This window comes from Eschrichtius robustus, chromosome 16 (genome assembly GCF_028021215.1).
Source record: "Eschrichtius robustus isolate mEscRob2 chromosome 16, mEscRob2.pri, whole genome shotgun sequence".
Lineage (NCBI taxonomy): Eukaryota > Metazoa > Chordata > Mammalia > Artiodactyla > Eschrichtiidae > Eschrichtius > Eschrichtius robustus.
In genome coordinates, this window is record NC_090839.1 from 63,560,496 (window position 1) to 63,583,749 (window position 23,254).

At 57.5% G+C, this 23,254-nt stretch overlaps 1 protein-coding gene across 3 annotated transcripts in view; it reads left to right on the forward strand.

The window, feature by feature from the left end:
* CLEC16A (C-type lectin domain containing 16A) overlaps positions 1–18,452 on the forward strand; it is a 208,705-nt gene extending 190,253 nt beyond the window's left edge. For 2 of the 3 annotated variants that reach the window (XM_068565832.1, XM_068565833.1), the window contains exons 22-23: positions 4,532–4,693; positions 14,929–18,452. In XM_068565832.1, the coding sequence (XP_068421933.1) occupies positions 4,532–4,693; positions 14,929–15,284 (518 nt within the window). In that variant the 3' untranslated portion in view covers positions 15,285–18,452. Of the gene's footprint in view, positions 1–4,531; positions 4,694–11,077; positions 11,202–14,928 lie in introns of all 3 variants that reach the window. The other variant, XM_068565834.1, reaches the window with a different exon arrangement.
* The last annotated feature ends 4,802 nt before the right edge of the window (positions 18,453–23,254 follow it).

Below are 23,254 nucleotides of genomic sequence, written 5' to 3' on the forward strand. Positions count from 1 at the left end.
AAGAGGGGGCTTGTCCAAGGTCATGAGCCCGGTTGGGCAGAGCTTGAATTCGAACTTGGGGCTCTGACTCCCAGCCCACTGCTCCCTCTAGCAGTGGACCTAAAATAGAAGGCTGACCTTCTTGTGGTATTTTTGTACTTGACAAACACCAGAGAGTTACTCACGAGTTCACCTTCCCAGAATAACTGTCAAAATGGGGCCAGAGGGCAGCAGGAAGACCCCAGCCTGACCCTGTGAAGCCCAGGGCTCCTGGAAAGCGAGGGATGCATTTCACCGTTGGCCCGCCTGCTGTGGAGCTTGGCATCGTGGCCCCAGCTGTGGGGAGGTTCTTAGTGGGTCCAGGGGAGAGAGCTTTGGAGGCCAGAACAGATCCCAGGGCTGTATTAGGGACCCAGCAGCTTCAACCTGCCCAGCTCCCAGACGGCTCGTGTGCCTTCCTTCAGCCTCCATTCTTTTTCTGGTTCAAGATACTATTTGTGGTAGGAGTCTTGGAAAATTCAGACAAGCATGAAAAAATTAAACTGAAACTCACCATAGCAAACCACCTGGTTCTCCCGTGACTTCTGCTTCAATCCCTCCAGTCTGTTTGCTCTGCTCCCCGTACAAGGAGGGAGGCAGAGCCTAGATTTTTTTTTTTTTTTTTACCTTTTATTTTTTCACAACAGTGGGAGCAGGTGGGACGTGCTCTTTCTAACCTTTTTTTATTTACTATGTCTTGAGTGTTTCCCTCGGCACTTCATCTGCTTTTACGCCAGCATGTCTAACAGCAGCCGAGGATTTGGTCACCCCGGCGTAGGAGACTCGATTTGGCTTTTCCCTGATTGGTGGATGTTCCGAGTGCCTCCAGCTCCCTGCCACACACACCAGTGCTTTGAACATCCATGGACCCACCCACGGCACCTTCCGCAGCATCAGTCAGGTTCTAGATGTGGAATCAGCCGGCTGGTGTGAAAACCCATACGGCCTTTGATGCGCATCTCACAGGCTGTTCTTGAGACATACTCGGGGACGGCCAAGAATTTTATCTGCTGGAGGAGCTCTCAGGGAGACCTGTTTGCCTGTGCCCTTGTCCCATGATCTCTGGCGCATCTGTGCGTTTGCAAGTACTTGGCAGCCCGTGTGTGTTTGACTCGCGCCCAGAAAACCCCTCGGCACCCCCGCCAAAGCTAGTTCATCGAGAACTGCCTCCCCGGGAGAAGAGCAGGGGGCCAGGTGCTTGTCTTGAGTTCTCTGCAGAGCCCTCCTTACCCGTGACATGTCAAACCGGCTCTCAAAGTGTTGCCACCTCGATTTGGGGAGGAGCCCCATGAAATTGCAAGGGGAGTCTGGGCACTGAGCTAAAAAACAAACAAACAAAAAACTTCGCTGAGCCTTTCTGAGTCCCCATGCCATGGAAAGAAGGGAGGTGGATTTTTAGTAGCAGCAGACAAGGGAAAGATGCATTCAGTTGCCTCTGCTCAGCTAGACCCGCAAATGGGTGCTATCAGTGGTTGGTGATTTTTTTTTTTTCTCTCTCTAACTCTTAGCACCTACAGAAGGTGCACCGTATTTTTTGTCAACCTATGGCTTGACCCTAATCCGTTCTCCAAATGAAGGAACTTGAGTATCCTGACCTCAGTCTCAGCATCTCGTCTGCTACCCCACGCACTCCACCCCACATGTCTTACAGTAATAAACCAGGGCGTTAAAGTTTGTGAGAGAGAAGATGTGTGCCTTTTTTTTTTTTTTTGCCTGCGTTGGGTCTTCGTTGCTGCGTGTGGGCTTTCTCTAGTTGCAGCGAGCAGGGGCTACTCTTCGTTGCGGTGCGCAGGCTTCTCGTTGCAGTGGCTTCTCTTTGTTTCGGAGCACAGGCTCTAGGCACACGGGCTCAGTAGTTGTGGCACACGGGCTCAGTAGTTGTGGCTCACAGGCTCTAGAGCGCGGGCTCAGTAGTTGTGGCGCACGGGCTTAGTTGCTCCGTGGCATGTGGCGTCTTCCTGGACCAGGGATCGAACCCATGTGCCCTGCATTGGCAGGCAGATTCTTAACCACTGCGCCACCAGGGAAGTCCCAAGATGTGTGTCCTTAAGAGAAGGGGTGGGTGACCACCTTGGTGACTGCCACGTCATTCCTTCGTTCTGGCTGGGGCGTTTGTCGGGAGTGTAACAGGGTCGGCTTAGTCTCAACTCTCTTACCACACTCTCCGGCCCCTCTGTTCACGGCTGTGATAAATAAGCAGCTCAGGGAAAGCTATCCTGACATTTTGATTTGTTAAGGAGTGATTCATTTTCAAAGCAAGTAAACAGCTTGTAAACTTGGGGGTTTACCACTTCAAGTGATTAAGAAGTAAGCAGCTATTAAGCTGGTTCTGTGGGGCTGTGGCTGCCTGCCCCCTGGGAATCTTCCTGATTGGTGTTTGGATTCGCCTTGATGTCTGCCGTGCTTAATCTGAGGCCCTGCCACCACACACACAGTATATCACATGATGCCTTTTCCTGAGAACTCCAGCACGGTAATCCTGCTGTTCTCCGCCGTAGGTGGGTGCGGGGAATTTACCCACCGTGCTCCCTCCAGACCTCGCATCTGCATGCAGTCACATCGCCCGAAACCCGGGACGGCCTGGCTGGGGGTATAAATAGACCCAGCTTTTGATCCTTAGACAAAAATAATCTTAACTCAAACATTAGTACAAAAGAGCTTCTCCACGGTGGCTGGGTGTGGGTTCCCCTAAGTCCTGAGGTGGGGACAGAGCGTCGGGTCCCCTTGCATGCCCGCCCCGAGGCCTGCCCACCAGTGGGTGGAGGGAAGGAGGCTCAGGGAAGTGGGGAGACTTGCCCAGGACCCCGCCGCTGATAAGCGAGCAGATCAGTATGGAGCCCAGGCTTTCCTGGTGCCAGAGCCAGTGCCCCCATCCTCTTCCAGGCTGTGCACACCGTTTCCGTCGAGGGCCAGGGAGTGAAATATTTCAGGCTTTGTGGGCCGTGCAGCCTCTCTTGCACTGGCTCAGTGCTGCCATTGTAGCTTGAAAGCATCCACAGGCAGAATGTAAGCAAAGGGCGTGGCTGTGTTCCTGTAAAACTTTATTTAACAGTCAGAGGGCCATAGTTCTCCAACCCCTCCCTGCTCGACACCCCGCTGCCTCCCTGAGTTCCGAGAAAGGCGTGGTCAGGCCTGGAGAACCTGCTGGGAGAAGTGTCAGTGGGCTCTGGGCTGAGTGAGGTTCAGGCAGCGCAGGCGGAGAGCATGAGGTTTGGGGCCGGGGTGAGTGCGCTCAGGGTGGCGAGGCTTGAGGTGACCGTCCAGGAGGGTTGGGGCCCCCACTCTCAGGTGGGAGGAGGACTTGCCCCCATCCCTGCCCTGACTTGGTGCAGACACGGGGTGGGGCGCGGAGCACAGAGCTCCTGGGGAACCAGCACAGTCTGCACGGGCTCCTGGGAGCGCCGACGGGGAGTCGTTCCTTGGGAGCTTCCCCGTGTTTCGTGGATGAAATCAGAAGCCGCGGCCCTTTAGGAAAGCAGGCCGTACCAAGGGCAGGAGTCACGGTCTAGGAAGGCACATGCCTACCGGAGGAGGGGCTCCGGGGCGGCTCGGTCAGAAGGGCCTCCCCCCGTCATAGAGGACAGCCTGCTCCCACCGCGCGCCAAGCGCCGAGCCGGCTGGATGGGCCTGCTTGCACCCCCCCTTGCTCTCCCCTTGTACCCCCGCTGCAGCGGGCTGGGGAGAGGCCGGTGACACACGGCCCACCAGCAGCTGGGAAACGACACTGGGCACGCGGCCTAGTGCTTCTGCCGGTGAAGCAGGGTTTGCCCAGGTCTGCAGGTCTCCAACGTGTGGGGCTCCTCCACTCCCCCGGGCTCTTCCCGGGCTGGGAAGGCCTCAGGCCCCAGAAATGTGCGGCCCCCGTCTCCAAACCAGGAGTTGCTCTGAGGCCCAAGTGAATCTCTGTGATTGCTAGCTTTTCACCAGAGCTTTCCTTCCTCCCACCAAGCTCGCCACCAGACCCTCCAGGGCAGAGCAGATTCTCTGGCAGGGAGCGTCTTCAGGGTCTCCCCTCCCGCCCAGTGCGGCGTTAAGAGCCCCTGGAAGAACTCGGGTGTGTGAGCAAAGGTCCCGAGGTTCGGCCGTGAGGATGCCCCGAGTCCCTCTGTGACCTTCACCAGGACGCCTCTGAGCCCCGAGGCTGTGTGTCCCCTTCAAGGGCGCAGCCGGCGCGGTGCAGAGCCAGCATCAGCACTGATTCACGGCTCAGCCCCGCCCCAAGCCCCCACACCCCGGCTCTATGGCGGCTGCACCCTTTCCCTCGAAACAGCTTCGCAGCGTGTCCAGGTCAGTCCCAGGCCCGGCGAGCTCAGCTGATAACGGGGAGCAGACCCAGACTCTGAAGGGGCCGGCTCTGTGTCGCTTAGCGCCACCCTCACGCGGAGGCCCCCGGCCCAGCCTTGGCGGTGGGCGCTTGCCCCGGGGGGCCGCACACGCAGTGCCCGGGGAGGTGGCACCCCTCGCGCCAGGCCACCTGTCCCTCCGCTGGGTCACGTCCCGCCTTGTCTTGCAGGCTTCGCCGTGGCCCAGGGCATAAACCAGCAGAGCTCGTCCTCCCTGTCCTCGCCGTCGCCGTCCGCCAGCGGGAGCCCCAGCGGCAGCGGGAGCACCAGCCACTGCGACTCGGGAGGCGCCAGCTCGTCGTCCACCCCCTCGGCCGCCCAGAGCCCCGCAGGTACTGGCCACGGACACGGCGCAGTGGGGGGACTGGAGGGAACCCTGCGACCCCTCCACCCGAGAGCCCTGACCCCCGGCTGCTCCTCACCGCCGTGTCTGGGGACGCTGCCACCCGGGGTTCCGCATCCACTGGGACGTGCTGTTGGCGGCGGGCGGCTGGCTCGGCTCCCCACAGGGGAGGAATCACTCCCTTTGCAGGCTGGTCCACTGGAAGGCCTCCGCGGCGGCAGGTAGCTGAGCCTAAATTCACCCCATTATCACCTCCAGAGTCTTAGGTGTCACGAGGAGGGGTCTCCCAGACGTGATTGTTTGAACTCTGGCGAAAGAATCGTGTCTCTGCTAGTTTTTTTTTTCTCCTCCATAACACACCAGTTTCTTCTTTAAATGTTTGGTGCAGTCCAGTTGTCTGTGACGAGGGGGTGCATCTTGCCGCCCTTTTGAGAGTCTGTCGGGGTGGGGTAGAGTCACATCTTGCCCTCCTGTAACTGTCACAAGTGTAGATGTGGCACGGAGAGACCCCATGAGCAGGGAGCCTGGAGTGAGACGTGTGCGTGGTCCCCCTGTGCTCTGAGCTGCCGTGAGCCCCTCGCACGTGAGCACCTCGCCGCAGTGCCTGAGATCCCGGGAGTGAAGATGCCGGCTTATTTCCTGAGCAACACGGCCCCAAAATGCAGCCAGAGGAGCAGGGCCTTGAGAGTGCATGACGCTTTGCACCCCGGCGGGTGACCCGTGGGTCTGGAGGGCCCCGGACATCTCTGATTTGAGAGACCCCCCCATAACTCTGGTATGCGCCCCCATTTGGGGACCCTCAGTGTCCTTTGCCGTTCCTGCAGGGTCCATCCAGAGCCCTCACCCATCATATTTCAGGGACACCTGTGCAAACTCCTGTTAAGTGATGGATCGATGGGTCTCGACAAAAGTGGTGTGCCAGGGTGGCAGCCAACGCGGCGCCAGGAAATCGGGGGCCCCTGGCCACCGTCCGCTCGGCACCAGAGACAGAGATCCCCTTGGGCTCCCGCACCTCTCTCCAGAGTTTTCAGCTTCCGCTTTTCTCAGCAAAGGGTTAACCCCGCCTGGTCTCCATGACTGTGGCCCAGGGCACCTCTTGCCTGCAGCCCCTCCCTCCTCCTCCCACAAGCATCCATTACCTCCATCTCCGACTGACATTCATGAGGCCCCGGCAGCAAGGTGACCCTCAAGCCACCTCCCGTAGACCCCCGTCCACTCGACACCTGCTTCCCTCCCTGCCCCAGCCCGGGGAAGATGACTGCCCTGTCTGAGCTATTTCTGAGCCCGACTTAAGGTTGGCTGTGTATCCAAGCAGTTGCTGCTGCCGTTCCCAGGCTCGTAGCTGGGAAATTCAGACAGAGCTTTCTCAGAAGCCAAGATCAGCCCTCTGCCTCCCCCTGAAGCCTGGTCTCATGCTGGCTCTGGGGGCCAGAGTGCAGGGTTGTGTGTTTATGTGCTCACGTTTGTACCCGCATCCTGCCTGCATGTGCACAGAGTTCTGTGTCTCTGTTGTGTGGACCCAAACACACACACGTACTTACAATTGCATTTTGGGTGAAAGGTCTCTTCCTGGTGCCGCTGTGTATGCCTTTTTTCACTTTTAAGGAGGCGCAGCCAACAGCTAAGCGAACCAATGAGCCATACACTTCTTCGCCTAAAACTGAAGCCAGCAAAGACCCACATGATCAAAATCATGCCTGGGTGTGCAGCTGCCCACCTGAGTGTGGCCCCTGGGGCTCTGCACCTTGCCCACCTTGCACCTTGCGCTAGTTTCTTTGTTCTTGGCCTCCCTCAGCCCCTCCATCCCTACCCCCATCATCCCCTGCTCAGTGCCAACGACATGTCTTCTCAACTCAGAAATGCAGGGGCTGTTAGCCTGGTTGTCAGGTCGATAAGTGATGGTCAGGCCCCCGGGTGTCTGCTCCCGATCGGTGTGTCCCTGGCAGGCCTGCAAGGCCTGCAAGCGTGCAAGGCCCCATTTTTTATGCTGCCTGACAGTAAAAGCCTGGGGCCCAGCCTGCCTGTCCAAATCTCCGTAGACACTGAAATAACTCACCTCCTGATGCAGGGCCATCCTGTTGGGCGGCTGGTGCTTCACTCTCCACTGAGGAGCCAGCTGTTGACCCCTGGAAGGAGAGAGCATCGGTGCCCACGGGCTGGGGCGGCCGATCTCAGGAGGACCACCAGTCACTTCCTCTCAATGCCAAACTTGCAGGCCGGCCTTCAGCCACTGGGAGCATCCAGAGAACAGCACGTGGGGTTTCCATGTTCCCTGTAGGGCAGGTCTCCCCAGATGGTTCCAGCATCTGCCTGGTGTCCTACCGAGCCATGCTGGATGGACGAAGGGAGGCAGGTTCTTGTTGGGACGGGTGCCCTTCTGCCTGTTCCCTGGTTGACGTCAGCCCAGGGTGGTGGCCCGGTGTTCAGGCTTCTGGTTTGGAAGCCACCAGACTTTCCACCGCAGGGCCTGGCCACCATCTGCCAGAGGCAGCGTCCTCGGAGGGCCAGCCGGGCCGCAGGATGGGCCAGGGCCTCTCCTCCACAGCCCACCCAGCCTGGATGGCAAACAGCTGCAGCCCAGCCACGGAGCCACTTGTCCTCAAAGTGGTTTTGGAGGACACAGTGCAGAATCAGAAGCATTCCTGACCCTGTGTTTGCAGAGCTTCCCGGAGTCCAGGAAGTTCTTAGAGTGGAGAGCAGCCACCAGGCCCTTTGCAGCCGGAATTAGCAAACTCCAGGGGCTTCTTTGCTCTTGAAGCCACACTTTGCACGTCAGGGTTTGGTCAGGAAAGCACCTGAGAGATACCATCTACCAGGGCATGAGACAGGTCTAGTTTTCCGTGTCTCTGCTCCGTGGGGTCGAAACCTGGAATCGCGCAGGGACATCCGTAAAAGCCAGGGGCAACCCTCTCGCTCTCAGCCGTTGATGTGGCCTGGGCCCCACCCCCGCCCAGCCCTCTGGGAGTGTACCCGCCACGGGGCGTCCCTGTAGGCGCTGCTCCCAAAACCCACGTGTCAGGCACGGTGCTCACAAATACGTTACAGACACCCCCTTGTTGCGTCCTGCAACCCTCTGCCTCACACTGTGCTGTTGAAAACATGGGGGCTCAGAGAGGTCACACAGCTTGGCCATGCTGCTGCAGCTGGTAGCAGGGGGGCCCAGATAGGGACCCAGCCTTGGCAACCCAGAGCCCTGCTCCGCCTCCTGAGACAGCCCAGCGGAGCATCGCTTCGGTTCCTAAGTCTGTCCCAGGTGCCTCCATGGGGCGTCCCTGAGACCTGGGCCTTGGGTTCCGATCGCGGTTGGGGGCCGCCTATGAAGGGCGCGCATCTCTCCTCCCTACGCGACGGTTGCTCTAGAGCCAGATGAAGAGCCTCAGCCCATTCACAGAGGCCCAGGTCGCTGTGCAGCCCCAGCCAGCGAAAGCAGGGCTATGCAGCTCCAGTGGGGGGGAAGCCCAGTGGTCCCCAAGTCAGCAGCAAAATGGACCCCAGACGGCCGCGTCTGCCAGCCCAGATGGGTTCACCCCCAGATAAGGGTGTGAAACTGTTGTGACGCTCGGTTGTGTTTTCCGCCTCCGCCCTCTGTCCAGCCCAGGGGACCTTAGCGTTCCCTGCCTGGGGTTGAAAGAGGCCCACGCTTATCCCTAATACGGATTTCCTCAGCTTCCCATGGGGCCTCCAGTCTGAGCGCCTCGGGCCTTGTGGACACCAGGCCTGATCTCAGAAGGGTCCCTCTGAGCGTGGCCCTCCACCTGCCGGCCCCGACACCCCACCTAAGAGGCTCTTCTCTCTGCCTCTTACTACCTCGGCCTTGGTACCCCACGCCACCCGCTACTATGCACATGTCCTGGGCACAGAGGGTAGCAAAGCATGGAAGGCACAGGCTGGCAGGCGAGGCCGAGTCTATCAGAGGACCGCACAGATAAGTGTCCAGTTTATAAGCTGTGAGCTGGAGGCTGCGGGCGGGGCCAGAGACTCCCAGAGGAGGTGTCACTGGAGCTGAAAACCCGGGGATGAGGGGGTGACTGGGCCAGGGCTCCCTGAAGAAGGTGGCCTTTGGGTGTCACACAATCCACCAAGGCCCAGCCCGGAAACTGCCTGGTGATGAGTTGATTCCTTTTCCCTATCTTTCTGGGATCTACCTATCAATTCCACTCCTCCACGTACAGACCCAGGGGGCGGTCTGTGTTTGAGAAACAGCCCCTATGCCCATCAGGGCCGAGGCCCAAGCGGCGGCTGCAGACCCAGCGCAGGCAGAGGGACCATCACCAGAAGGGGGGAAGGACCCCGCCTAGAGGCGTCACCACTTTGCCAGTCACCCACAGACACCCTCTGCGCTGCTTCTGAGTCTCCTTCACACACCAAAGGCTCATGGTGGACCCTTGTGAGTGGCTTCTCAGCAAGTACAGGCCCTCAAATCGGGACCAAGAGACACCCCAGACTAACAGAAAGGTCAAAACTGAATTCTGTGGTAACCAAAGGAACCAACCAGAAAGAGTTGGGGGCAAGGGGATTTTATTTTCATTGTCGACGATTTACCTGTTAAAGCTGTGCCCAGCAGGGTTTACCGTCTGGTTTTAGCACCTGATGCGTGAGCCCACCTGTTCCCACTGTCCTTTAAAGACAGTGCCCTGAAATCCTCTAGTCTTTCCGGGGAGAGCTGGGCGCCCCACGCTGTGGAGAAGTCCAGGAACCTCTGGCGGGCTCATGCGGCATAGCCAGCCTCGTGGGCCTCGGCTTGTTCCCCAGGGAGAAAATTACGGGGTTGGAATCGGCACTTTTTTCTTTCCTTAAACATTTTATGGTTTTGAGAAGCTGAAATTGCAGAAAACATATGGCGGGAAAGAGAAAATAGACCCAATTTTAGAACCAGATGTCGGATCAGTAGGAATACTTTAGAAACATCTTCTGGGTTATGCCTGTACGCACACACACACACGCACACGCACACGCACACACACACGCACACACACACGCACACACAGCCTGGAATTCTAGTAAGAAAGCCGTCTCCTCAGCTAAGAGCTCTGCGACCTACACCAAGTTCCTCAAACAGCCACTCTGCCTCCAATCTCCAATCTGTTGCGCTTCACAGGTGTTCTGGGTGAGCCACTTTGAGGAGGATGACAGAAAATCATTTGTTAAAAAATGAATTCAGACTGAAGGCCAGGCTGCTCTTTCCAGCGTCCATTCTCAGACCCAGGGAGTTCTGAGCTGGGGCCACTCTGACTCTCCCCTAAGGGTTTATAGAAAGAAGGAAGAGCTTGGTTCCTGGTGGCCCTGTGCTGGGAGCCTGACACGGGCCCTCCCTCCCCCATCCTCACCTGCTCCCTGAGACGATTGTCTGAAAGTACGACCTTCACCCCAGAGCACCATCCCATTTGGGCCACCTGAGCGCCAGACAGCCCAGGGCCGACCTGCGTGTTACTGAACCCGGGCACCGTGGTCAGGTGGGACTTTTAAGGACAAAACCCCAAGTCAAACGTGTTCTCTTTTCTCCCCAGTTTTATCCATGATGTTAATTTTTTTTATCGCGGTGAAATACACGTAACATCAAATGTGCCATTTTAACCATTTTTCAGCCTACAGTTCAGTCCATTCGCCTTGTTGTGCTCCGTGGCACTCGTCTTAAGCTCTGCTGTAATCCCGATTGTGTCTCAGAGGTGGCGGTTCCTCCCCAGGGAGATGCTCCTAACATTTTTGTTGCAGCCGCTTGGCATCTGCCCTCAGATCTTGCCGCTGTGGTTCAGTCTTGGTTTCAAAGGTGCGGATCACCAGAGTGTGGCCGGGAGAGTGTCACCTCGTGGCTGGGGAGGGGGTGACTAGGGAGGGGGTCATGGGAGGCTCTCCCAGAGCCGCGCTGGTGGCTTCGGTGGCTGCCGCTGAGAGCCCTCGGCCTCATCGGTTGGGGTCAGAGATCTACTTGTTTCCCTAACTGCTTTGGCTCCGATCCCCCAACCACACACCCTTCCCTCCTCAGACTGGCCCAGGGATGCAGGGTTTTCATCTTCACCGACAGGCAGTTCTGTTCCTCCGCCCCCGAGGGTGCTCACCGAGACCAAGTGTCGCCGATGACCCCGAGAATTTCCTTCCCCACAGGACTGACCTCCGCCGTCTTTACCCGTCTTTAGTCCCACAAGCGGATGATTTGGTTCTTAGCTGTCCCAACACCGCCTCATCGTTGGGGGGTGGGATGGGGGTGTCCTCCCTGCATGGGGGCAGCGTCACCAGCACCCGCTGGCTCAGGCCCCCCGCCTCATGCTCTCGTCGATGCTTCGCGTCCGTCGCTGCTCTGTGTCCCCTCTCCGTGTCACCTTCTCCGTCCCGTTGTTAAAGGCTTTCTATGATCTGTCGCTGTGTTTCCCTCTAGTCAGGAGTGGCAGGAAAGGACGCCGGCGAGTGTTCAGCCTGTCGGAGGCCGACAGTCACGGCGGCCACTGGGTTTAGTGCTTCGATCGGCAGCTGTCACGGCACCTCTGGCACGGTCACTGCAGGCAGGTCTCCTCCGGTAGCCTCCTCGGCCCGCGACGCCCCTGCACGCTGCATTTCCACACCAGCAGGCTCCCGGGATGCCAGGCGAGGGCACGGGGAGCCCGGGCCACCGACCCGAGCCATTTCCTCAGCTCCAGTCCCTTTCTGGCCTCATCCCGCCTGAGGACCGAACCCGCAGCCCTTCACCCCACGTCAGCTCCTCCGAGGCAGCCCCGGGCAGCCTGGAAACTCTGTCCTCCGCACCAGGCTCGGTGCAGGCCCTGAGCTAGGGGGGTTCTCCAGCCCCATCCCCGCAGGGCCCCCCCCAGTTTAGGCCACAAGGGTTGGGCAGTAGAATTTGCAAAAAGCCACAAAGAAGTCAACTAGTTGCTTTTTTTCTTTTCCTTTTCCCTTTATCCCCCAGCCTTGCTCGAAGCTAAGTGGTAGATTCCATCACGTTCCAGCCAGAGGCCAAGTCATTTCACTTGTAAGCGTGCTGGCGGACGTGACTCCATCATCTCCCCTTCTTGCATTTAGAGCTCCAAATAGTGGCCGCGGGTGGGCCGTGGTCACTGCCACCCTCCCGCGATGCTTCTCGTAGGGGTTTCCCACCTGTGCCCTCCCGCTGGGCAGCTGCACTTGCCAGGCAGGAGCCTTTGCCTTCTCTTGCGTTTAAAAGCTGCTTCCTCTGAGCTTTGCCCTCCAACTTGCTGTGCTGCACTGTCCTTTTCTTCCCCATGTCTCTCAGTCCCACCTCCCCCGGCCCGAGTACATCCAATCCTCATTTTTATTGGAAACTGTCACTCACTCACCCGGGGTCAGCTGAGCCCCTGCCCTAGAGCCACAGATCAGCTTCCGAGGGTGCCGGCCAGGGACTCGGGACCCGCTGCCCTGGTGTCAACTTGAGGCAGCACCATGGGGAGGCCGAGCATCCCTCACGGGGACCTGGACGTCGGGCTTTCCCGCTCCAGCCTCCACTCGTTTCCTGGGTCAGGCCCCAACCTGTGCCCTCAGAGCTCGGAAACACCATCAGGTGAGCGAGGCCAGAGGGTCAGCGGTGACCGTTGCGGGTTGACCATAAACTGACCATAAACTGTGTCCTCGCTATTTCCCCCCGTGAAAACTTGGCAGAGTTCTTGGTTTTTTTCCGCCTCTTGAATGCATAAATTTGTAGCTAACATTCAGGAAGCAGTGCCTGGTTTAAAAATAGGTAGGTAGGGGGCTTCCCTGGTGGCGCAGTGGTTAAGAATCCGCCTGCCAATGCAGGGGACATGGGTTCGAGCCCTGGTCCGGGAAGATCCCACATGCCGCGGAGCAGCTAAGCCCGTGTGCCACAGCTACTGAGCCTGTGCTCTGGAGCCCATGAGCCACAACTACTGAGCCTGCGTGCCACAACTACTGAGCCTGCGCTCTGGAGCCCGTGAGCCACAACTACTGAAGCCCGCACGCCTAGAGCCCGTGCTCCGCAACAAGAGAAGACACCGTAATGAGAAACCCGTGCATCGCCACGAAGAGTAGCTCCGCTCGCCACAGCTAGAGAAAAAGCCCAAGCGCAGCAACGAAGACCCAACACAGCCAAAAATTTAAAAAGTTTTTTAAATAGGTAGGTAGGTAGATAGATAGATAGGTAGAAAGAACAGTGTTGTAGGTGATGGGTAAGAGGAGGTTATTTTTCCTATTTAAAAAAAAAAATAGGAAGAGTCTATTTTTCAGGGGAAAAACCAACCCTTTTAATAAAGTTGTTGGTTCTTTTCCTAAAGAAGGAACCAGTTTCGTGTGTGTGGCATCGTTCGCTGGTTTATTTGTTTTCTAATATATTTGATAGCAACTTTCCCACACGCTTGATCATTCTTATCACCAGAAACCCCATTAGGGATCAGGGAAAGAGGTTTGTCGGCCCTTTTGAGTATCTGCATGCAAATGCAGACCCGAGCAAAGAGGGAATTCTCATGGAGAAGTCTGGAGAAAACGTGAAAGAAATGCTCTGAAGCTCTGTCTCCAGATGGCACAAAAGCGCCCTTGGAGAATCAGTCATTTCTAAACTGCCTCGTCAGCAGCTAAGCTGACACGTGGGTCCTTATGTACGTAAGTTCCTGGACACGCTTGTTTGTAGCAAGGTGAGCCTGTGCTCAGAGCCCCATGTTCAGATTGCGATGGGTCACAACCTGAGCCCAGGCCTTGAAACCAGCCCGTCACCACAAGGCATCCTGAGTGGAGCAAATTCATTGAAATTCAGAGAAACCAGAAAGTGTGTGGGGTGTTTACTCAGCATTTGTGGGCTGAGATCACACCTCAAATCATTTTTTCCACTGGTGCTCACCCGTGTCCCACTGCCACCCTCTCAGAGTGAGGACAGGCCCAAAGCCCCATGCATGCAGTGGTTTTCTCTGGGCCTTATTTCTCTTTTTTTTTTAAAAAAAAAAAAAAGAAAGAACGGATAGAAGAAAAAAGGCCTTGTGAAGAAGTGACCTGGGGCCTTTCCGAGCTCACCGTGCCCGGGAGTCCTGTGGGAAGCTGCGACGTGTCCTTTGGGAGACTTGATCTGTTGCTTGAGCTTCCTCTCCACGCTGGGGATCCTCTTCCTCTCCTTCATCCCATTCTGTATGCCCTTCGGTTTTATTTTGCTCTTGGTTTTTCCATTCTTCTGCTCTGTGTTCAATTTGCGGTTCTGTTTTGTTTTGGCTTAACTTAAGAAAAAAAAAAAATACAACTAACTTAAGTGGAATCACATTGAACCAAAAAACGTCTGCCATCATCCCAGGGCCCAGAGTGCTTTCAGATTCATTGTCCACACACACAGTGTCCTCAGCGCCTTGTTGGCCCCCAGATCTGTAACAGAGGAGATTTGCTTTCCAAGCGAGATGCCCACGGCCTTCGTACCCATGTTTTCAAATCACTGGCGCATGAAGTCCTGGAAGATGTCTCCCACGAGGAACCCCAGTGGCAGCTGGTATCTCTGTCCAGGCCAGCTCGTCTTTGGAAAGCAAATAGGCCACTTGTCTGTAATCTAATCACGGATTTTGAAAAGCACCAAAAAAAGAAATTGCCGCTCCTAAAATAACTGCATCGGGCCGCTCCTGCCTTGTGACATGGCTTCTCTCTGTGGCCCCTGGGGGAGACCCTTGGGATACGAATGGCCTGAGCGATCACAGCCCCTTTCTGGGTGCTAACTCAGCACTTAGAGGAGGAGCAGGGGACAAAACCACAGTCCAAGGTTTTGTTTTAGCTTTGCAAAGCTGAAAAATTGTATAGAATTCCTTTTTTTTTTTTTTTTTTTTTTTTTTAATACTGCAGTGAGTTCCCTCTTGGAGAAATGTTACCAAATATAGACTCTGGGAATGGCCTGAGGTGATAAGCACACCCAAGCCTGTTCTCTCCCTAAACGCATATTTATCATCAGGCAGGTGGTTCACACACAGAGCCTGTCTGGGCTGTTTCCTGGCACCAGGAACTGGGCTTCTGGAACCCACTCGTTGATTCTGCACAAGCCCCTAATGTGTCCCTTGCATCACAAGTCAGAGTAACCTTGGGCCCTGACAGATATCCCCCAGGCCTAGGTAGGGCTGGATTTGCCAGCTTCTGTGTCCCCAGAAGGAGGAAGTGGAGACAAGCTATTCCCCCAGCACATCATCTCCCAGCCAGACCTCCCTGGGCCTTTGTTCAGGACGGGAACAGAGGGTGCCAGCGTGAGCAGAGCATCTCAGAGCTGAGCATACCTTTGCTTTTTCTCCGCCCCCACCCCCTGCCCAGATGACCCCATGACTATGGGACAGCCTCAGCCTAACCTTCCCGACCAGTTGGTGATCGTCAGTGAAACAGAAGCAGAGGCCAGGCCCAGCAAGAGCCTGGCGAGGAGCGCGGACGTGGAGACAGTCAGCCTGTGCCCCAGCCTCATCCCCGCCCAGCAGCCCACCATCTCCCTGCTCTGCGAGGACACTGCCGACACGCTGAGCGCGGAGTCACTGACCCTCGTCCCGCCCGTCGACCCCCATAGCCTCCGCACCCTCACCGGCATCCCCCCGCCACCCACACCAGCCGCGGTGGGCACAGGGACCCCGGGCGAGGGGGCTGCACAGCCAGAGCCAGCGGGCCCCGCCGAGCACTGAGTTGACCTCCCTTCGTGCGTGCGGCCCCGCTGGCAGGGACCCGGAGCAGCAGACACGACAGACACCTCGGGAGCATCCGAAGTTCTCCTCGGCCCCGGTAACCACCTCGAACCATCCTTGCAGTCCTTTGCTCCGTTTGAGTTCCCCTTTTACTTCACACCTCTTTGAGAGCAGGCTGGGACCAGTGGCGACACCCCCAGCGAACCCAGATGACTGAGGCAGAGGAGGTTGGGCTGGTGTCAGAGCCCATGGCCCCAGGGCAGCAGGACCCACCGACAACACTCCCTTCATCAGCCAGCCCCTCCCCAGTCTCGAAGGTCCTCTGCCACCGTCCCCAGTGAGCACAGAAGAAGCGGACGTGGTCACTTTGTGTAGAAGTTTGTAGAAAAGCAAACTTCGATAAACATCTCCTTTGGATATTTATTCCTGCTTCTGGCGGCAGATGAAAAACATCTATTTAAAAAGTTCAAAAATATCCTCCACCCTAAGGTTTGATGTCATGTTGGAAGTGTAATATTACTGTTGAGATTTCATTTTCATTTTGCCTTGAACTTCCCAGCGTTTTGGGTTTAGAGTTCTCAGTCTGGCTTTCTCCATTGTCTTAAGGGATTCTCATTTCTTTATTACTCACTAACTCTGCAAGCCTGTGGAATGATAAAAGTCCCTTCCTGGAAAGTTTAGAGTATTTTTTAAGCAAAAATAAGGGAGAGACTCATATTCTCAGGTACACACAGAGCTGGGAGGGCTGAAAGTTTCTCTGCCGTGGCAGCCCAGGGGCCTTGCGTTACCCAGAAGATCTTTCCATGAAACGGGGATAGTGCGGTCAGCTCCCCGCTCAGGACCATTCCTCGTCTCTCCAGGCTGAAACCAAACAGGACGGTTTTCCGGCATCACCTTCGGTCGTCGCCATCTCTCTATTTGTCTAAGAAAGAACGATTTGGGACTGCAGACACTCCAGCCCCCGTGGCCGTAATGGGAAGAAGGCCATGGAAACCGTCCTCCGAGTCCGTTGCCTGCTGCTAAGTGGTGTGGGTGCCCGCATGCAGGGACATCCCGAGGGCCAGCCCCTGCCCAGCTGCAAGGACGTGACGTCCGAGCTCACAGGGCCATCCTAGGAGCTCGGGGTTTGTCCCTCTTCCTCTCAGCTGCTGCTGTAAAGATGCAAGCTCGTTTTTCAAATGGAAACCCCCAGTTCCTTCTCCATTTGGGCTGAGTGTGTGCAGGCCAGGTCTCCGCTATATCCGATAAAGCTCCCAAGATGTTCTTTCTACTCAGCCAGGCAAGGCCAAGCGACCCTCACCTCTCTGGTTGATGCTCAGACCTTCCAAAACTTGCCTCCACGTGTCCCACAGGAGTGCCAGCACCCGTGGTGTCAGTGTCGGCCGGTCCGGGTTATCAGGTGGCTTCAGGAAATGCTCCACACGCTTACCTCTTAGAGGACCCGGTCCCCAGTAACTCCCACAATCTGCTGTCAGGCAGGGCCTTCCCGGGCCAGACTTCAGCCTCCTGAAGGAAACACACTGGTCCCCTGAGGACGGGGAGTGGCGCCTGCGGGACAGATCTCTCCAGCCTTGAGAAGCCCTCCGGGCAGGTGAGCCCAGCCAGCACCAACAGGGGAAAGACCCAGCTCAGAAAGGCAGCCATTTAGGCAGAAATTCGAGGGGCCCCGGCAAGGAGGGACAAGCCATGACCTTCAGGAGAGCCCCCTGGAAAGGACAGGCAGGGGGAACGGAAAGAGGGAGAAAGTCCATGTTGTCAGGGACAGGGGCCCCACTGGTTCTTCTGCCAGGATACAGGGGCAGGCTAGCCCCAGAGCCACTCACTGCTGGTTTTGAAATGATTCTGGAGCAGTAGAAACGAGAGAAGGCCAGTGACCTCCCAGCCGGTGGCATTATCGTGAGGAACAAGCCGAGGCATGTGGACCCTGCCCTGGGACCACCAGCCTGCTGTCTGAAATCCAGCGGCTCCAGGGGGCTTCAAGCTCTACGGGAGGAAAGTCTCGGCTGGGGGACAGCATGCCCAGGACAACCCGCAGCAGTACCACCCAGGCAGGAGAGCTGAACGCAGCCCAGCCTCCCTGGGCTCTTGAATAGCAGGTGCGATCAGGCCAAGCTTCCGCCCCACGTCTGGCCCAAGGGCAGGCCTCTCCCCAGGTGGGCTCGAGGGGTTGGTTGTGGGCAGCCCACAGCCGGCTGGCAGCCAGGTCTCCACCGTCTTGGCAGCAGTGGCACAGCTATGTCTTCAGGAGCCCCCAGAAAATCTAACAGTGGGGGCACTTCCAGAGGGGCCCATCCAGACAGCAGGTGCTGGGACTCTGGGGCAGAGAGGTAGAGCCAGGAATCCTTGGCGAGCCCGGGGCAGGGGCCATGGCCTGTGACACGCGAGTACCAGACTCGGATCTCTGGGATCGGCCTCAGCAGGCCCATCCAGCCCGCCATCTCCATGTCCCTGCAGAGACCCTCCCCGAGTCCACGTCGGGCCCACTGGGTTTGCCAAGTCAGGGGCAGGGCTGGCCACATGAACCCCCAAACGTCAGCTTTGAAAGTTGCTGGGGAGAAGCACGTGTCCTTTCCAGTTTGGGAACTTGAGCCAGTGAGGGCGCCTCTCAAAGTCAGACAGGTACGTGCCGCCCCCCCCCGGGGGGGCGGGTGGGAGGGATTGTCCTCCTGCCACCAGCAGGCCCTCTGTGCTGCCCTTCCCCCATCAAGCCTGCCCTGCTTGCTGCTCTCTGCATAGGGCAGCTCCCACCCAAGCACCTGCACTGCGACCCAGGGGTAAGCGAGGAAACGCACCTCTTTACAGGCATACACCAGATTTCTCTAAGGTCTCAAGATGCACTGTTCAAAAAGGCACAGGCTGAACCAATTCTCATCTTCTTTTCTAGACGCAATAAATAAGAAATATTTAATGTCGTCACGATGACGTTGGACATAAACCGTAAGGGTTCCTTTAGTTCCTCTGAGTTGAAAATATGTAAATAATTCTTGTCCCAAGGAGGAGCAGGGCTGGGAAACCTCATGCTTCTGGGCTACGGGACCGTTCCAGGGAAGTACCTGCTCTCGCCAGCATGACTCATGTTTCGTGGGTGCTGAACACAAGGGTGGAGATGAAAACTGGAACTTCCTTGTAAATCTGAACTTGGCAATAAAGAGAAAAAGTTACCAAGAACGTGGCTGCTGCTCTGTGGCTCTGTGGCGGGAAGGCCACGGCCTGGCGAGGGGAAGGTTCTCGGCCGTCCGCAGCTGCTTGGCGAGGGGCCGCAGGTGGGCCCTCCCTGCCCCCACCCCGGCATCCCCACTTCCTAAAGGGAGGTGGCGTAGCTCCTGCCCGGGGCTGGGAGAGCGCCCCACGTGCTCCCTTCAGACAGGGCCCCAGCCCCAGGCAGGTGCTGTGAGCCTGGTCCGCGTCTCCGGCCCTCAGCTGGTGGGCTCCATCGAGCCTCAGGTTCCACGCCCGGAGAGCGGGCTCCTCACAGCCCTTGTCTCGCAGGCCGAGCACGGCCGGCGCACCAGGGCGCGGGGAGCCCGGGCGATGTCGCTGCCGCGCCAGGGGAAGCGAGACAGGCTCCCCGCCGAGGACAGTGGGGTGAAGTCGTGCCGGGACGGCAGCTTTCCCGAGCACACCGACGTGCACCAGCGTGAGCTCTGGAAATCGCTGGAGATGGGATCACGGGTTCTTCCAGAAACTTCTGACTCTCCAGCTCAAGCCTGGCCCAGAAACAGCAGGACCTTCTGGGCCTTGAGGTAAAACCCGAGTTGAGTGCAAGACACGAATGGGGCACCCCACTCGTGCCGAGGGTTGCGGTGATGTCGGTGGAAGGTGTGGGCCGCTGCTCCGTGTCCAGCCTTGCACTGGCCGCCAGCAGGGCTCCCTTCCCCACCGGGCCCGGCTTCAGCCCCGGTAGGTTCCTCCGAAGTCTGCCCATGAGGCCTAGCGGCTGAGGTTGGACCCCGCTCTGCACGGGGGGGGTGGGGGGGGGCCTGCTGGGTGACCGGCGCTGGGCCGGGACCGGCCTGCAGCCTCGCGGGCACACGGACGCTCGTGTCATGACGACTTTGATCTAGAAAAAGGCACTCGCTGGAAGGATGCCCAGGGAGAAGGTGGAAGACCGGCCTCAGGACGGGTAGAACCAGGGACGGCAGCTGTTGGGGGTTCGGCTCCCTCCCGCCCCAGGGCGCCCTCCAGAGCGCCTGAGAGCCTCCCTGGGTCAGCTGAGGGCCGGGCCTGGGGTTGGTGCGGGGAGGGGGGGGCGACAGGTCAGGGGAGCGGGAGCGAGGAGCCGGGCATGCGCTCTCCTGCAGCACAGCCCTGCCTTCCCACAGGTGAGGAAACGGAGGCCCAGCAGGGCTCTGCAACCTTCCCACGGGCCCTGGAGTGCAGCCCGGCCCACGCTTTGTGCTGCCCCCGGCGGCCGGGCCAGGCATCCCAGGCTGTTTACGGGAAGGAGGCAAGCAGCAGTTCTGGGACATGAATGGCTGTCGGAATCATCTGGAACACTTGTCCACCGTCTCGAACCATGTGCGGCCCCAGACCTGGTCAGTGAGAACCGAGACGGTGTCCGGTAGGAGACCCTTGCACAGCGCGGCACGGAGGGCCTCCCGGCTCTTAGGGAAATGCCGGCCTCTCTTCAGGAGGCAGAGTCTGGAGCCAGGTCACCCCCGCGTGCTTGGGTTTCCTGTCTGCAAAGCAGGGATGGGAACAGGCTGCCCCGTGGGTGGCTCGGATGGGGAGAGCCGCGCAGGCTTGGTGCTCGACTCAGGGCAGGCGGCCTGGGGGCCCTGGGCTCTTGGTGTGAGACCCTCAGTGGCAGCTTCCACCACCCCCTTCCTGGGAATGGCCTGTGGCCTGTTCGGTGGCCTTGGGCCAGTCACTGCCTCTCCTAGTCTCCGGTTCTTTGTCTGTAAGGCAGGCTGAGGAGCCCCCAGGCCACGTGTGCCCTCCAACTGGAAGTGGCCCAGTGTTTCCCTGGGACTCTGCCCTGGGGGAGGTGCCCGGCAGGCCTGGCCGAGCCTCCTCTGACGGTACCTAGAAAGTGGAAAGGCAGGTGAGGGCGGGCGGGCGGCGTCCTGCCTGCGAGTGACCTTGCGTCCCCCACAGGATGACCACTTCCCAGCCGGCTGGAAACCCCTCCCCCTGCTGTCCTGCCTCCTCACGGCCCTTGAGGACAGTGGGAAAAAAACCCTCAACATCTGAAGTGCTTTTCTCCAAAGGAAGATAGGCTTGAATCACCAAACCAGGAACAGGCGGGGCTTCCTGGGAACTTACTAGAGTGCAGATGGGGCCGTGCAAGGCCTCCCCACGAACCCCCTGCCAGAACCTCCGCTCCACACCCCCCAGCTCAGCCTCCTCTGGCCCCGCCAGTCCTCCTCCTGGGCCACAGCCATCCGACCCAGCCTGGTTTCCCCCCAGCACAGTAGCAGGTGCCCACCTGAACACACCAGGCTCAACACTTGAATGTCACGGCCACCTGAAACCACCTCCCTAGTTCATTCAATCTCCGTATCCGTGCTGAGGCCCCTGATTTGCAGCGGCTTCTGTGCCAGGCTGGGCTCCGCATACGTAGATGATGGTGAATAAGATGGAAAGAAAGGCAGGAGGGCATCCGGACGTGAGCCTTGGCCCAAGGCACCTGCCTGGGCGGCCACTCGAGGCCCCTGAAGCTGTTCCAGGAGCTTTAGCCTCGGTGCTGAGAGCAGTGGATGCAGTGGGGGCTTTAAAGCCAAAAAGTGATGTAATCTGATGCGTGTTGCAAGAGATCGCTGGGCCTGCAGGTGAAGGACGGTCAGGAGAGGCCCATCGCAGTGCGGAGGGGTCACTAGGGAAGTGGGTGGCCCGAGACATATTTAGGAGGCAAGACTGACAGGTTTGCTGGACTGGCCACAAGGGAGAGAACTCAGTGTCCCCCAAACAGCCAGCTGTCACCTCCTCTCTCCACTCCTTTCTTCTTTGATGTGTTTGCTTCTCTTTTACTCTGTTGCTTCCACTGATTGCCAGAGGATTGCAGGACCCTGGTGACAATTTGGCAAAGCATAGAAAAATAGGATTTTCCACAATCCCGCCATGAAGGGACAGCCCCTGTCGGCACGCTGGCAGATTTCCTTCCAGTCTTTTTTCTATGCATTTTAGCAATTGACATAATACAGCGGGTGTGATTTCACGTCCTGCTTTTGTCACTTAGCCCCCTGGCGTCAGCATTTCCCGTGTTACTGGAAGCTCCATTTCCAAAGAGTATAAAATGTGGGGGGATGTGTCCCTCGGGTTAGCTGTTGCCCAGGGGTGGACCTTAAAGTTGCTTCCACTTTCATTATTTTAAATTACCCCGCAATGAACACCTTTACACATAAACCTTTGTCCGTGTTTTATATTATCAATCCCTAGAAGAGGTTCCGAGCATAGGTCATAGAAACATAAATCACTTTAAGGCTCTGGCTGTAAACTGCCAAGTGGCTTTCAGAAAAGGTCGGCACGTCAACACTCCCACCAGCCATGTGCCATTTCACCACAGCTTCCTCTGCCTGAGTGTTGCCAATTTTTAAATCCTCCCCATTCGTACAGCCCAGCTCAAAGCTCACCTCCTCTGCAAAGCCTCCTGGGACTTCTCCTCTCCATCCTCCACTTTCCGAGGCCAGTCGCTCGCCTCCCTCCACTTGCCCCGTGTCCATCCCAGCTGTGGTTGACTTTGGTCTGATATTCCCAGGCATCAGGCAGATGAGTCCTCCACCCACCCAGCTTCCTGGCCCCAACTAGCCAGCACATTTTGAGCCGCTATAAGATGCCAAGAAGCTTCCTAACAGCCTATGAGGTCAGCATTATGCTCTTTTACAGAGGAGGAACTGAGACCCAGCCCAGAGAGGCCAAGTGATTTACCCAAGGTTGCACAGCTGCTAAGTGGTATTGCAGGGGCTCGAATAGCAACAACTCCTGCTTAACGGACACTTCCTTCAGGCCAAGCACAGCTAAGCGAGGTACATGCCTGATCTCATGTACCTCAACAACCCTACCCGACCGGCACAATTATTATCCCCATTTTACAAATGAGGAACCCGAGACCCAAGGTCACCCAGCTCAGGAGTGGTGGAGCCTCGAGCCGGAGTCTGTTAGGCTTCCAGTCACATCTCTCGCATCTCAGAGAGCAAAGCCAGGAACCGCCACCCCACGTGCGAGGGGCCGGGCCAAGCAGGCCCCTCGCCAACTCCAGCGAATTCACAGGAACTGCTCGGATCCTGTCCTGTCTCCGCATCTTCTCTTGAACCTGCTTATCTCCTGCACTTTATTGACTTGGCTTTCCTGCCAGTCCACCTGGATAGGAACAGCCCTTTTGGGGCAGCCGCTGCCAAATACCTTGGAAACTGCACCCTCTGCCTGGCCTTGGTGGCATCTGTCACTGAGAAGAGGTGACTCAAAGCCCCACCTCCCTCTGGCCCCTCTCTGGGAGGCCCCGGTGGGCAAGGAGGAAAGGTTTCACTTTCCCCATCGTTTGAACATTTATTCAACAAACATTGGTTGAGCACCTACTGTGTACCAGGCACTGGGGAGGCAGCAGTGAACAAGTCAGGCAGAACTCCGTGCCTCTGGAGCAGACCTCCCAGGAGGGGGAGGCCAGCAATAAAATAAGTACAGAAATTCCGTAGTGACTAGAAAGTCCAGAGTGCATGAGAAGATACAAATAGAGCTGAGGTAGGGGTCTCAGGCCAGCTGGTGAGAAGAAGAAAGGGGCTGCTGCAACTTAATCTAGGAGATCAGGGAAGGTTGTGCTGAGAAAGGACATGTGAACAAAGATGGAAGGAAGTGAGGAAGGGACAGACATCTGGGGTTAGAGTATCCCAGCCAGAGGGAACAGCCAGTGCAAAGGCCCTGGGGCACATTGGAGGAACTGTGAGCGCTGATGTGGCTGGGGAGGACTCAAGGAGGGTGAGACCTGAGATGAGTAGGAGTAATGGGATGGACTGGGGGTCCTGGGAGGCCACTGG